The sequence below is a fragment of the Hylobates moloch genome, unplaced genomic scaffold (assembly GCF_009828535.3).
Source record: "Hylobates moloch isolate HMO894 unplaced genomic scaffold, HMol_V3 SCAFFOLD_4, whole genome shotgun sequence".
Lineage (NCBI taxonomy): Eukaryota > Metazoa > Chordata > Mammalia > Primates > Hylobatidae > Hylobates > Hylobates moloch.
In genome coordinates this window covers 35,564,371-35,579,131 of record NW_026652279.1, presented here as the reverse complement: position 1 = coordinate 35,579,131, position 14,761 = coordinate 35,564,371, and the positions used below count along the sequence as shown (strand labels likewise).

At 46.9% G+C, this 14,761-nt stretch overlaps 1 protein-coding gene across 2 annotated transcripts in view; it reads right to left on the bottom strand.

The window, feature by feature from the left end:
• Positions 1-14,761, bottom strand: part of ZXDC (ZXD family zinc finger C) — a 39,631-nt gene that overhangs the window by 4,342 nt on the left and 20,528 nt on the right. Inside the window, exons 8-9 of one of the 2 annotated variants that reach the window (XM_032149908.2) lie at positions 864-1,045; positions 142-359 (exon numbers count right to left, since the gene is read on the bottom strand). In XM_032149908.2, coding sequence (XP_032005799.1) covers positions 142-359; positions 864-1,045 — 400 coding nt within the window. The remainder of the gene's footprint in view (positions 1-141; positions 360-863; positions 1,046-14,761) is intronic. The other variant, XM_032149909.2, reaches the window with a different exon arrangement.

Below are 14,761 nucleotides of genomic sequence, written 5' to 3'. Positions count from 1 at the left end.
CGGGACTCTGAACCCACAAACGTGCCTGTTTCCCAACTCAGAGCCAGCGTCAGCTCCGCCCTCCGCACCTCCCCAGGGCCTGCAACCGCATCCCCTGCCACAGGGAATCTACAGAGTGCGGTAGTGAAGAGGGGCACACACCTGGGCCAAACCGACAGCCCCGGCTTGTAAATCTCTTCTCTCCCCAAATCCTTCCAAATCATCTTCCCTCCATTCCAGCCCCTCAAACTGAGACTGAAGATGCACGTGTGCTCAGGGATGCAGAAGCGGGTGTGCTCAAAGACCTCCTGGAAACGCCACAGCTGCAGGTATCTGTGGCCTGGACAGGCTGGGAGGGGCCTGGGCCTGCCCTGGAGGGGCTCCGTTTCGTAGGAAAGAAAATAGAAAAACACTGAAAAGACCCCCACCACCTTCAGCATAGAAAGGCTGCTAGTGTGCCACAAGCAGGCCGCCCTAGAAATGGGGGTGGCGAGGCAGCCTGCGGAGCCCTTTTGCCCCAGCCCAGCAGAAGAAGGGCAGGGTGGCCTCAAACAGATCTCATCCTGCTGCAAAACAGCCCTGGGGGCCTCAAGCAGGGAGGCGGACTGCTCTGGGGCTAGATGCAGGGCTGTGCAGATAGGGTCAGGAAGTGGATGCATGGTCCCAGCAACACTAAGAGCTTGAGCAGATGCAGCAGGACAGGCTGGGAAAAAGGGAGGAGCTGGGCTGTGAGGAGACTTGGGCCAGTCTACAGGGGAGGATGGGCAAGGGGCAGGCAGGGGGTGCTGCGATGGGCAGGGGATGCGGCATGCCACACACTCCTCAGACCTGCGTGACCCTCCCACCCCGCCTACAGCTGGCCTGTGTGACTCGCCAGCTCTCACCTGTACCAGCTGGACCTGGACGCCCTGCGCCCTGCACTGCACCCCAGCTGCTGGAGCTGGTCCTGGCCGTCCTCCGCTGGGCACCACGAGGCTCCCACACAACCAACTGCTCTGGCTTGCATGGAAATGGGGAGGACTCATTTTGCCTTCTTTTACTTTTCTCTGAGTAGACTGTGAGGCTCCTAAAATGAAATATAAAAACGAGCACACCCAATCTACAATCTACCAGTCAGGTCCGCCCTCACCAAGGTCTCACTACGGGGAAGACAGCCTTCCCATTAATTGTCATTCTGCACAGCCAAGAGATGTAAAATCACTCAACAGAAAAAATCAAGAATTAAGAGGTTGATGGCCGGGTGCGGTGGCTCACGCTTATAATCCCAGCACTTTGGGAGGCCGAGGCGGGCGGATCACGAGGTCAGGAGATCGAGACCACGGTGAAACCCCGTCTCTACTAAAAATACAAAAAATTAGCCGGGCGTGGTGGCGGGCGCCTGTAGTCCCAGCTACTCGGAGAGGCTGAGGCAGGAGAATGGCGTGAACCTGGGAGGCGGAGCTTGCAGTGAGCCGAGATCGGGCCACTGCACTCCAGCCTGGGTGACAGAGCAAGACTCTGTCTCAAAAAAAAAAAAAAAAAAAAAAAAAAGAATTAAGAGGTTGAAAGAAACAACCATACGAACAAAAAAACACCAGGATTTTGATTTTAAAAATGTAAAAACATCATACGTATTTTTTTGCCAGACGGTACAGTAATCAGACACAAGCTGCAAATTCTTGGAGAGCAGAAACTTCCTGATCCTCTAACTCCAGCACCTCCTGGCTGGCAGGAATCCCAAGCGCAACTGAGGACAGCCAACAGCCAAGAGCCACAGCATCATGGAACAGGAAGGAAGCGGGAGGTCTCCACACCCCACCTGCGGGGTGGACTGCTGCCTCTGTCCAGCTCCTTCCCAAGTCACCACTCCATGGGTTTTACAAATAAATGCTTCTTAAAAAATGAAGTAAAGCACAAAGAAAAAAGAAAAAATCTTACTACCCAGAACAAACCCAAGAGCTGCTTCAGAAGGGCCCGAAGGTAGCCTAGAGCGTGCGCTGCTCACCCTGACCCGCCACCCACTCTGCTCCAGGGATCTGGACAAGGAACTCAAGCTCTGGGCCTCAGCATTCTCTACCTGTAAAATGGGAATGCTAGTCCCAGCCTCGGAAGGTTTTGGAGAGGATTTCATAGTAAATATGTGATCAAAACTTCGAACAGTGACTGGCTCTCGGTGAGTGCCAAGGAGTTTAGGCACTGTCACTGCTCTGCCTACACATCCCTGCCTGGATGTGTGGGATCCAGCTACGAATGGCTTCAAAAAAACAACTGTACAATGACTATCATATAAGTTATTCCTAATGAAAGTATTAAATTGGGTGACTGCTGCCCAAGGCAGGCTGTTTCTATGAGGCTGTTTGACAGGAAGGTTCTGAGCAGCCCATGTGGTGAGAGCTGCCTTGCCTTGCATATGCTGTCTCCCTGACCTGCTCACCTCACTCCAGATCCCTTCCTGTCTTCCGCAGTGCCCTGGGTCCCGAACAGCTTCACACTCAGCAGGCAAGCCAACTAGATGCACAAACCTTGGGTCCTCTGCACTTACACACAGCCTGCTGTCTTTTCTGGGTACCTCGGGGCTCTTTCTCTTTGAAGTGCAAATACTAACCAGGAGGTTTCTGGGTAACACAGATTCAGTTCCCCCTTACTGCAGGGAGATGCACTTCCATTACAAAATACTTCCTTTCTGTTCATCCATCAGGTTCTCTGCTCCAGAAAACCCAGGAACCCTCGCGCTGGATCATCTCTGACTGTTCTCCACGCCTGGTTTCTCTTTTTTTAATTGCTCTACTTGCTTCAGACAGGAGAGCAGGGCTGGGTCTGGGGCAAGAGAGGTGCCTGGGGCACAAAACTTACTCACCCCTCATTGAGGAAACTTCACATCAGTTCCTAGTATTGCAGTCTATTAAGTCTGCAATAACATTATGTCTAAAACAATGCATACCTTAACTTAAAAATACTTTATTGCTAACAAATACCGACATAGACATGAAGTGAGAACATGCTGTTGGAAAAATGATGCCAACAGACTTGCTGGATACAGGTTTGCCACAAACCTTCAATTCGTAAAAAGCAAAAAAAAGTCAACTGCAAAAAATAAAGTGTGTCTATATCCTCCGTGAGCTTGTATACTATCCCACTTACCTCCAAAATTTTACCTGAACGCATTTTTATGCTTTTAAGTCTTTTATCACCCTAGCATATAAAAATATGTACATAAACTTAACTTTTATTTAACTTCTAGGCATTAAAATTTTTGGTTTGAATTGTTACAACTGCAATTATTAGTAATGCAAAACAAATCAAAACAAAATATATCAGAAACTTTGATAGATAATTATGATATTAAAAGCAAAATTATACTGAAAATGCTTTTCAAGAGGAGTGGGACTGACTGGTGGTTTTCTTCCCCAGTTAGTTCATGTATTTGTGTCTAAATATTACTTCTTGCTAGAATTAGACATGGTCAGCATCTATTCCTGCCAATTAAAAACTTTTTTAAAATAAAATGCTCATGTGTCATCACAACTTTGCAGCTGCAGGTTGAGTTCATTCAAGTTAGGGGGAACTGTCTGCCCATGAAGCCCCAGCAGCAGGGCCGGTGCTGCAGCCAGAACAGTCACATTATGCTTGCTTTCTAATAAAAGGCCTGACTTCATTTTTAAATTCAAATAAAAATACTGAAACATGTTATTATATTAGAAATATTGGCTGGGCGCAGTGGCTCATGCCTGTAATCCCAGTGCTTTGGGAGGCCGAGGCAGGCGGATTACAAGGTCAGGAGATCGAGACCATCCTGGCTAACACGGTGAAACCCCATCTCTACTAAAAATACAAAAAATTAGCCAGGGGTGGTGGCGGGCACCTGTAGTCCCAGCTACTCGGGAGGCTGAGGCAGGAGAATGGCGTGAACCCGGGAGGCAGAGCTTGCAGTGAGCCAAGATTGCGCCACTGCACTCCAGCCTGGGTAACAGAGCGAGACTCCGTCTCAAAAAAGAAATAATATGAAAACCACTGTAGAATAAATTAAGGCAGGCAGTGAATAGTGTATCTCTCCAGATTACTTTTAAAAGCAGGCAAGATTTAAATGATGTATATCAAATATTTATTATCAAGTTTTATAACATAAACAAGATAAAACTGAGCCATTTATCATGATTCAATGCCAAATGTGTACGCCACACTCTAAGTTACCTATAAAGCAAGAGATATGACCGAATCCTAATATTCCTTTGCAAAATGTGTGCTAGCATGTATGTGCCATTCGAATCATAGGAAAATTCAGAATTGTGTGCAAAATCAGAAATAATTCCACTAATGTTGCTAGACATGGTTACACTTTCCTTTTATACCTAAACCAGTTAGTAACTAAAATGATTCTATCTTTATTAACATAATTTACTTGTATTACTTTTACAACAGGAAAAAAGATAGGCTATAACTAGAATATCTCACAACAAGCTAAACAGGTTTCAACTTCTGTATCAGCATACAATATGAAAAAAAATCACAAGAATTTCTTTTCAACCCGCACATTTAATTCGATGTCTCAGGTAGTCCTGCAGACACCAGTTACACTGAGAAGAAACACCACCCCTAATTTGCATCAGAAGGTATTTTTCTTCCCAGCTAACAACTTGTCTAGGGATAAAAAGTCAATAGCTGAAAAGAATTGCTCACGCTTTTACATACATAGGGCTCATTCCTTAAAAGTAATGCATTCTCTGACAACAGCAGAGGGCTGGCAAAGGTGAGGACTTTCTACGAGAGATGTCCATCCATGCTCCACAGCCCCTCTCTGATGTACCTCAAGCAGAACATCTCAGCGTCCACCCCCAGACACATCTCTGCACAGGAAGGGTAAGCTGGCGAGCCCGGCTCATGAAAGTTTTAATGTCGGTATTACTCTACAGGGTGCTTCCCTGAAACCAGTATTTGGACCTGCCCCTGGGTCTGGTGCTCTGGAAGAATATCCTGTTTTTGTGTGCACTCTAAGGCAACACACTGCAGTAGAAGTCTGGTGGAGAGTTACAGCCTCCCCATTTTTTGGCAAGCAGAAGGGCAGCTGTGGGTGAGGGGGAGAACCTGCCGCAGATGAGCTCAGACACCCCTTCTCAGAGAGTCCGTTCCAGCAAGGACTGCACCTGGAAGATGAGCCTGGAAAGGATGCAGGGGTCCAGGCCAACGGCTGTGAGAGAACAGGGTAGCCAGGGGAGGAGGGGCCAAGCCCCAGTCGCTGAGCTGTGCCCCAGGCCTGGGCAGGGTGTTCTGTCCTAGAACCCCCGACGGTACACCCTGAAGTCTGGTATTATGTCATGAACATTTAAGATGGCTGAAAGTTAATCATAAACTTCCTGGGTTAACTAAGCAAGTATGTTTATCTAGGGATGCTTAAAGACATGCCAGAGCAAACAAATGGTGTCCAAACCACGTCCTCACAATGACCATGAAGCCCTGGGTCCTCACTAGTAAAGGGCGCCATGGCATCAAATGCAACATAACCAATTTAATAAATAAAGTAGTCACAAGAAAAATCAAATTCCTTTCTCACTATGGACAACCACAAACCCTTACAGAACAAGGTAACAACACTGAACTAAATTTTGCTTCAATATTTTCAATCGTTATCCAAAATGCTTGCTTGTGCTGGAGAATCTGCCGGAGTGGGGAGAGGAGCAGTATAAATCCAACACCAAGCAACCTCCTGGGAAGCAAGGAAGGAGGCCTTAAGGAAGAGTCCTATCTAGGTATGATGGTAAACAGCAAAGCGGTCAAGGGCCCGGGCTTGGGAGCTGGACGATCCAGCCATGTGACTCAGCTCCCATCATCTGCGGTGAATGGAGATGGCCACACTGCTTTCACCTCGCCATGCCATGACGAGAATTAGGTGAGGTCAACAGCACTCGGCCTGGCTCAAACAGCATGCCATCCCCACACCAGTAGCATCACAGTGCCTGCCACAGCACAGAGCTCAGAGCCAGCCAAGTGCCCCGAGAAAGGATCTGCACAGACGAGGCTCAGGCCCCTCCCTTGATAACCACAGGGAGTCATGCGAGCTTCCTCTACCGAGATCCTCACTTGAACAGGAGGTAAGTGACTATTTTCCCAGTTCTCCCAAGGGTGGAAGATCAGAGGTCACTGGGGCTTAACTCACTAGGTCCCTGACATGGTTAGTTCAGCACAGCTCCTAGAAAGATATAATATGTTAATATACTTATCCACAAGGAAAAATATGCATATTAAGAACAAAAAGCAGATAAAAATATGTTTGTCATTTTTCAAAAACAAGTCATTTGTGTAGGGAAATGTTTAACACTGAAACACTGTAAGTAGTTTTTCTTGGGTGGTGAAGCTACAGGGGAGAAAGCGTAAGGAAGCCACACTGATCTCTTCCAGAGTAAACACACATGACCAGCCCTGCCTGTGCTGAGCGCTCACTCTGCTTAGGGATGTGCTGCTCACACGACAGGTCCTTTGTTCCGCAGGGGCACTCTCTCTTCCAGGGCATCTGGCAGGCCCTGAGTCGCCGACTGCCTCCTCCCCTCTCACAGCCTTCATGGGTATTCTCGCCAAGCTACCTTTCCAGAAGAACTTAAAGTGGACAGGTGTTTAAGTTACTCTGGGATTTTAAAGGAACTGAATAAAGTATGTAAGTGAACAAGAATTGGGCATCTCTAGATGGCAGACCCCACACAGGACTTTACCCATTCAGAGCACACTTGTCATGAGTGAGCCTGGCATATTTTATTACTCTTACTGTCATTATGAATAAGGTCGTTTTTCACAATTATTCTTATTTGAAAATCTATTAATTTTATATATACAAATATGTACTGTGCAATTAGCTATCTATTGATCCTTCTTATTTCTAATTGCTTGAGTTGATTCCCCTGGGTTTTCTAAGCCTGACAATGACTTTGTCATTAAGTAATCATCATTCTCTCCTTTCTATTTGATTCTGTTTCTTTAAAAATAGAGACTTCCATAAAAGTATCAAATAGATTGCGCCATTGGTTTGGTTTACTATTCCTCCAGCTTTAGCGGGAATGCAGCCAGCATCTCTCCACTGAAAATGCTGCTGACAACTGGCTGCTCTCTAGTATTAGGGAAATCTGGGTTCCTAGCTGATTCATATTTGTGATGTTTTCAAATCAGTAGCAGGTGATGAATGTCACCAACTGCCCTGTTCGGCCTCTGTGGACCCTGCACGTCTCCCGTGGCATTTGCTGTGGCAAATCATGCTGACAGGCTGCCTTGCCCCACATCACCCTCACTTGCTGTCCATGTGCTGGTATTTCACTTGGGATTCCCATGCCTGCTTCACCAGCTGGAGGTGAGACACAGTGTTCCTGTATACCATGTGGCCAACAGGCTCAGTAACGGCTCTGAGGGCAGCTGGCCTTGGGTTCCATCCTGCCGCTGCCCCTGCCCCTACCAGCTATGCAGCCCTGGCTAAACGCTCCCTGCCTCAGCTTCCTCATCCAGAAAGGTGGGGACACGAGGACCTACACCTCACAGGATTGTTGTGAGGACTAATGGGGTAATAGATGTAGATGTGCTGGGCTTAGAACTGTGCAGGGCACACCGTATGTCTTCAATAGTTATCACACCTTTGTCAAGTTTTAGAACCAGGGTATGTTAGCTTTATACATTAAATTATTAGCTTTTATTTGAGGTCTGCACAAGTTTCATCATCCATTCAACAAGTATGTACTGCATCTTCACCGCGCGGCAGGTGCTCGGCCACAATGGTGGCCCTGCACGTGGAGCTCATAGCTGCTGGCTGATGCGCTCAGTACAGCCGTGCATTTTGCGGCACACAGACAAACCCCCAACAGATGAGCAACAAGGGGTGAGAAAGTACAGGGTACCCTGGGAGCCTCGAGAGGCCACTGACAGAACCCCAAAGTATCTGTGATACAGATACCTCCCTTGAGGAGCTGACCACAGAGGGGACCCTGCTGAGAACACTCTGGGCATTCCACACAGGCATCCTGGGCAGGCACCAGGGCATGGCACAGCCATGCACTAAGAAGCAAGCACCAGAGACCAGCACGTCGTGGGGCTGCCACCCCTAGGGCTGGAGGGACTAGGGAAGGGGTGGCATCACCAGAGTCCAGAACAGGGACAGCGTATAGCAGTAGAACTACAGCAGGGGCCACCCAGGAAGAACTAGGGCCACAGCCATGAGGGGAGACGGCCATCGCCATGAAACTCCCACGGAAGCAGAGTAAGTGAGGCCCTGCCTCTCGCCACACACCCTCTAGTCTCCCCCTAATGTTCTCACGCCAAACCTGGCTGGAAGCGCTGAGAGGAGCCTGGGTCAGTGTCTCCAAGAATGCGAGTCAGACAGCAACAGCCAGCATCCACATGGCAGGAGGAGCAGGAACTGCCTGGGGGAACGGGACGGGGCAGCACGCAGGCAGGGCAGGTCCACAGGCACTGCACATAGCGCAGGGCGTGGCACAGGGCAGCCAAGGCCAGCTCCGGAGGCCTCAGAAGAGTAACTGTAGCGGGACCTCATCCTAGAGGTCAGCAGCTCTGAAAACACATACACACAAAGCCCTTCCACTCTTTCTCTTACTTTGTTCCGACAAAATGTTGAATGTACAGAAGGAGATGTAATGAACAAAATATATGTTTAAAACTATTATCAAAGCTTTTACCTTTTTTTATTAAGAGATAAGGTCTCACTATGTTGCCCAGGCTGGACTTGAATTCCTGGGCTCAAGTGATCCTCTCGCCTCGGCCTCTCGAGTACCTGGAACTACAGGTGTGTGCCACCATGCCCAGCATCTCTGAATCGTTTAGTCAGCCCTGGGCTAAGTATTTTGCAAAAACCCCTGTAGGTCCTCACAACCACCCTACAAAGCCAGGTCCCACCACTTTCCCCGTTTCACAGAAGGGGATGCTAAAGCCAGCGGCCAGGCAACCTGCCCCAGGCTGCTGCAGGTGGAGCCACACCTCACCTGGCGGTCCTGACCCTACGACTGATGCTTTCAATGTCTCAGCAGGTTGGCTCTACAAATCATCGCTCTGGCTGTGTGTGGCAAAGTCAATTCCATTTCTTTGTTAAATAGAAGTTTCCTCCTCCCAAAGGCTGGAGACCTGCCACTGACGGCCAGGAGTCAAGGGACTTTCCACTGGGCTGCCAAGGCTGACATTCACCCTCAGTCACCCGACGGCGACATAGGGATGACCGAAAGGGGACACAGAATGAGCTGGACCTGCAGAGGCCAGGTGTCTGCCATGCAGACTGAAAGGGAGCCGGGGCTGTGTGCTCCATGCAGGAAAGCAGAGTAAGAAACAAGAAAGGCATAAAAGTTAACAGAAACCAAAGTGACAGCAGGACGCTCTGTGGAGAAGGACCATGGCGCTCACTCATGCAGGTGCGAGAAACCCGGCTCGCAGCCCATTCTCCAGCAGTGGGGTCACACCCAGTTCTGCAGCAGGAAGTTCACTGTCACCAAGCACCTTTCTACCTTTCCCCGCGACAGTCATCAAAACCAAAGCTTTACTCACAGGACGAAAGGAGCCCAGGCCCTTCTAGGAAGCGATGTCCAGAGCCTGCAAGGGGTCTGAGACCCTCACAGGAAGTGTACAACAGGAAAGGCCCCTCCACAGCTGCTCACAGGCAACTGCACCTTGCTCACCCTTTACCTGCCAGGGCTCCAACCTTGGACACGTAAGGATCAGTGGTGTGGAGGGAGCCACGATGGACTGCTGGGCAAAATTCTCCTGCCCCTGAAGAAAACACAAGAGCAGACAGCTCCCACTTCGGCAAGTCTGCAATCTGCTTTCCTCCCCAACTGAGAGATCCATGCACCCTCCCGTTAGAGGCCACATCTGCCCCAGGGGTGTACACGGGGCCCACAGGGTATGACAAACCCCCTGCATCCTCAAAGATGCCCTCATCCAAATCCAAACCCACCTGGGCACCTCACGATACATGTGGCACAGGAACCACATGCATGTGACTAGAAATCTCTTCCAGAACGAGGAATAAATGGGAGTGCACCTCGGGGCTGACCACCCCTGCTGAGCCAGGGCCCCTGCCTGCACCTCCCTTCCTGCTGCTCTCCCTGCAGGGTGGTCCCTTCTGCTTTCATCATGGCAGCAACAGGAAGAAAGGGGAGAAAACTTGGACCAGGTGTGCAAAGATTTTTGTTTTAAAGCGAAACAAAAAGATTATAAAAATTAGATCACTGACTTAATTTCAAGGCTCCATCCAACCTGATCACCCATTGGAACACTCCAGTGTGTGCGTGCCTGGGCTGCAGTGCCAGCACAGCCACCTCACTCTCTGCCCATAGGGGCCCACTCTCTAGGCTGAGACCACCAAGCCAGGGCTGCACCAGGCTCAGGGGGTCCCGGGGTGGCCACAACAGTGCTCCAGCCACTCGGAGGTGGGCACATATTTAACCTGCCTCGTCCCTCTAGCTCTCGTCCCCACTGTCCCATGGAAAGGAAAGGGACGCAAGGCCACTCCTCATCACCACATGAGTCCCTCAGGCCCACCAGGCCACCCCAGGAGGAACAGTGCTCTATTGCTCACCATTTTGATGGCAGCTTCATCTTCATGTTTTAATTACACAAAGTATTTTCCAATAGAAAAAGTAGAAATGATCATAACAAAACATTCACAATCTTAACACTCAGGAAAACACCACTTCATGCATGCATATGTGTACTACTGCCTGCTTCCAGGTAAATGTACACACAAATTTGTCTCTCAACACACCCACTTTTTCTTACAAATACGAACTTACTGAAAACATGCACAGAGTGTACAGTTCTTCTGGACATTTGAGTTACAAATATTATAAACAGTCCCGCACTGAGCAGCGGCAGCATGTGCAGCTTCACACAGATCCCTGGGATTTCCTTGAGATAAATTCAAAAAATGTAATTGTAAGACTGAATACTATGCATACTTTTTGGCTCCTGAACACACTACCAAATGACCCTCCAGAAATATCAGAGTGTCCCCAGTGAAGCTCTCCTGAGAAAGCACAAGGACGCGCTGTGTGCACCAAGGCCGGCACTGGGCTCCTGTCACCCAGGAAGGCCCAGCCGACCTGGCCCTCAGTCAGATCTACCAATGTCCTTGTGAGCACCGACCGGCTGCGTCTCGCTCGTTGCCATCCTCCTCATGACCTTCTGCACCATGATCTCACGCTGTTGCTGGTGATCTGGAAAGCTCTCTGTGCGGACATGTCTCTGTGGCTGTGCCTCTGCTGATACACTCTGGGAAATGATTTAACCTTGGGGCCTCAGTGGCGCCCATGCAGGAAGAGTTGATGGCAGGTCTCCACCTCATAGGGTTTTTGTGAGGCGTGAACAGGGTTACTGCATGTGAAGGACACAGGACAAACACAACAAGGGCAGGCTGCCCCCACAGCTCTTCATGCCTTAGAAAAACCTTTAACCTCTCATTTTCATTCTTTATTCTGTATGGAATTCTAATATACTTTTTCCCTAAAAGGCCAGCATTCACCCGTCAATAACTGGAAATGTCATCTTTTCCACACACAAAGATGCCCAGGTCCCAGGTCAGTGCCCGGTGGGCTGGATCCTGGGCTCCTGGCTCTGCCATGCAGCCCCAGCACCAGAACATGCTTTCAGCTGCCACGGCCTTGCGTGAAGTTCTAGCTACAGGGCAAATCCTCTATGCCATTTTCCGTTTTCTTAGACATTCTTATCCATAGCTTCTTACACAATTGTCCTGGAACCTGCTGGGACTTCTGCATGAAATCGCACTACAATGCTGTGGGAAGAGCGAGAGAGGCTTCTCTTTCCTTCATCCCACGTCTGTCAGCCAAGCCTGTGGGCTCTGCCATCGAGACAGGTGCAAGAGCCGAGCACTCCTCCCCACTGCTGTCGCCACTCTCGTCCCTGCTAGGTGAGCACACAGGCTTCCAACTGCTCTCCCTGAAACCTCCCATCCATTTTGTAAATCAAATGCAGTATTTGTTGAGAAAATAATAAAGTTATTCACCGATCTATTATTGAGATAACGCAATTAACAGACTTCCTAACGTTAAATCATTCTTAAGCTATCTGATTAAGCTCCATTTGGTCAGAATAGTACATTAAATATATATATTGCCAGATCCTAAGTGTGTTTTATTTAGAACATTTCCATCTATCTTCATAAGAGCAACCAATCTGCAGTTTTTTGTTTTTTTGAGATAAGGGTCTTACTGTCACCCAGGCTAGAATGCAATGGCAGATCCTAGCTCACTACAACCTCCATCTCCTGGGCTCAAGTGATTCTTCCGCCTCAGTCTCCCCAGTAATTGGGACCACAGGTGTGTACCACCACGCGTGGCTAATTTTTTTTTTTTTTTTTTACATTTGCGGGGGGGGTCTTACCACGTTGCCCAGGCTGGTCTTGAACTCCTGGCCTCAAGCAATACTCCCACCTCAGCCTCCCACAGTGCTGGGATTACAGCTCTCTTTCTGAGAGATATCCTCGTCAGATTTTTCATGGGAAGCTTCTGTTTTCCACAGAGCTTTGGAGCAGCATTTATTGCACAAATTCCACAAAGGGGGAGAACTGATGAACTATTCATATTCTTATTTCTGAATGATTACTTGTTTTCCTAGAAAACTCTGCATTTTGTTGCAAGTATTCTAACTTATTATCATACAGTTAACATGATATCTGTTTATCTCTATGTATTCCAAAGAATTTGTGGAATTTACTTAATGCTTTTTTTAACTGCTCAGATAGAAATGGAAAATGATGGCCTAGGGGCTGTATCCCCTTAAGGACATGTTTTCTTTGGCCCATACCAAAAGTTTTTCTAAATCTGAATAAGCTGTCACATTGAAGCATCAAAATCTGGATTTGACTCTGTTCTGATAGGAAGACATCTGAGGCACAAACTTGCATCTAGTTTTGGCTACATCCCTTGTGTTCCATATACAGTAATACATAAAAATAGTTGGCTTACACGTCAAGTGTTTCTAAGACCCTCACATGTAATCCACAAGAATCCCAAGTGCAGCGTGCTTCTATTACCATTTCACAAAGGAGAAAGCTGAATGTGCAGGGAAGTCGCTGTCTCAAGAGTTCAAACTTATAAACACATGGCATATCCATTTTCCTGTATTTGTAATTAGCTTTTATTTATTTCTTTGTTTTTTTTTTGTTTTTTTTTTTTTTGGCGATGGAGTTTTGCTCTTGTTGCCCAGGCTGCAGTGCAATGGCGCGATCTTGGCTCACTGCAACCTCTGCCTCCCGGGTTCAAGTGATTCTCCTGCCTCAGCCTCCTGAGTAGCTGAGCTGGGATTACAGGCATGAGCCACCGCGCTCAGCCTCGCTTTTATTTCTTCTTTCACCCAATTGTCTAGAGGTTTTGTTTTCCAAGTAATTTTTACTAATATATTATGATCAGAAAACATAGTACTGCCTATACATGTATATATACAATATATGTGTATATATAGGCATATATATATATAGGCAGTACTATATATTATGTATATATATAGGCAGTACTATATATTTTTTTCTTTTTTCTTTTTTTTGGTAAAGACTTTTGTATAGTTTTTCTGATGCCCTAATTTGTTCCGTTTAATTTCTACAAATATTCCACGGACATGGAGTAGGATCTATTAAATCAACTTTATTAATCCCATTTTAAACATCTTTCATATGCTTATTTTTTCTGCTTGATCAGCAAATAATGAACTAATCACTTCCAAACTGCTAGTTTCTATACAGTCAATTATCTGAGATTTCTATCGGCTTTTACATTGTTTGATATTATACGTTTTCAAATAAATATTCATATAAATGTCTATGGGTCTTATAGTTCTGTTGTAGGCTACACATGAACAGTAACCAAAAAGAGGAAAAATCTTCTTTGTCCCCATGCTTTTTCCTTGAATTCTGCACTTTTCATATTAACATTAGCCCTTGCTTTGTGATTTGCCTTTGTTTTATTTTACCCCATCTTAATCTTAACCTTCCCAAATATTTCCATACAGGGTGCACCTCTCCTAGACAACACACAGCGGAGAGTGTGCTTCCGATGTATTCAATCTTTGTCTCTTGAAAGGAGAGGTGCCCTCATTACATTTCACTGTGACACAGGATACCCTTGGTTTTCTGTCACAATGTGTCTTGCTGCTGTCTCCTCTGATATGCACCACACTTTCTTTCCCTTCTCTGCCCTTAGGACAGCAGAAAGGTATACATACCCATTTATAGTTCTGAAGCTATTTACACTTTTTTTTAAGCTTAACTTTGCTATTCATTTCAAGAATAAAACGACATTTTTACACTGAGAGAAAAATTCTTGTTTTATTCTAAGAGGAGAATCTCAATACTCAAGATAAAGAAATTGGCACATTTTATTTTCTACACTCAACAGCAACACAATGAGAACAGTCTTGGATTTCAGATGCTATTGCTCAGACTATACATTTCCTAAGAACTGACGTGTGCACTGGCTCCTAACCACTTTCACAACAGCGGAGTCTTGACTGGTTCTAAATGACCCAATTCCATTAACAGTCCTGTTACACTGCAACTGCTGTTCTTGGACTTATTACAGGTCCACAGTCTCTCAATCACAAATCTTGAAACCCAAAAAATCCCAAACCCAATTTTTTTTCCCTAAACTTAATGCCAAAAGTAATTTAGCAACATAACTGACCTGAACTGATGTAAAGCTATTTACAGTCTCATTTGATCCCACTTAGATACATTTTGCTGAAAAGTACCAATGTAGTAACTAGTGGTGTTAATAATATATGTACCACATTATCTAAAATTTGAAAAAGCCTGAATCCA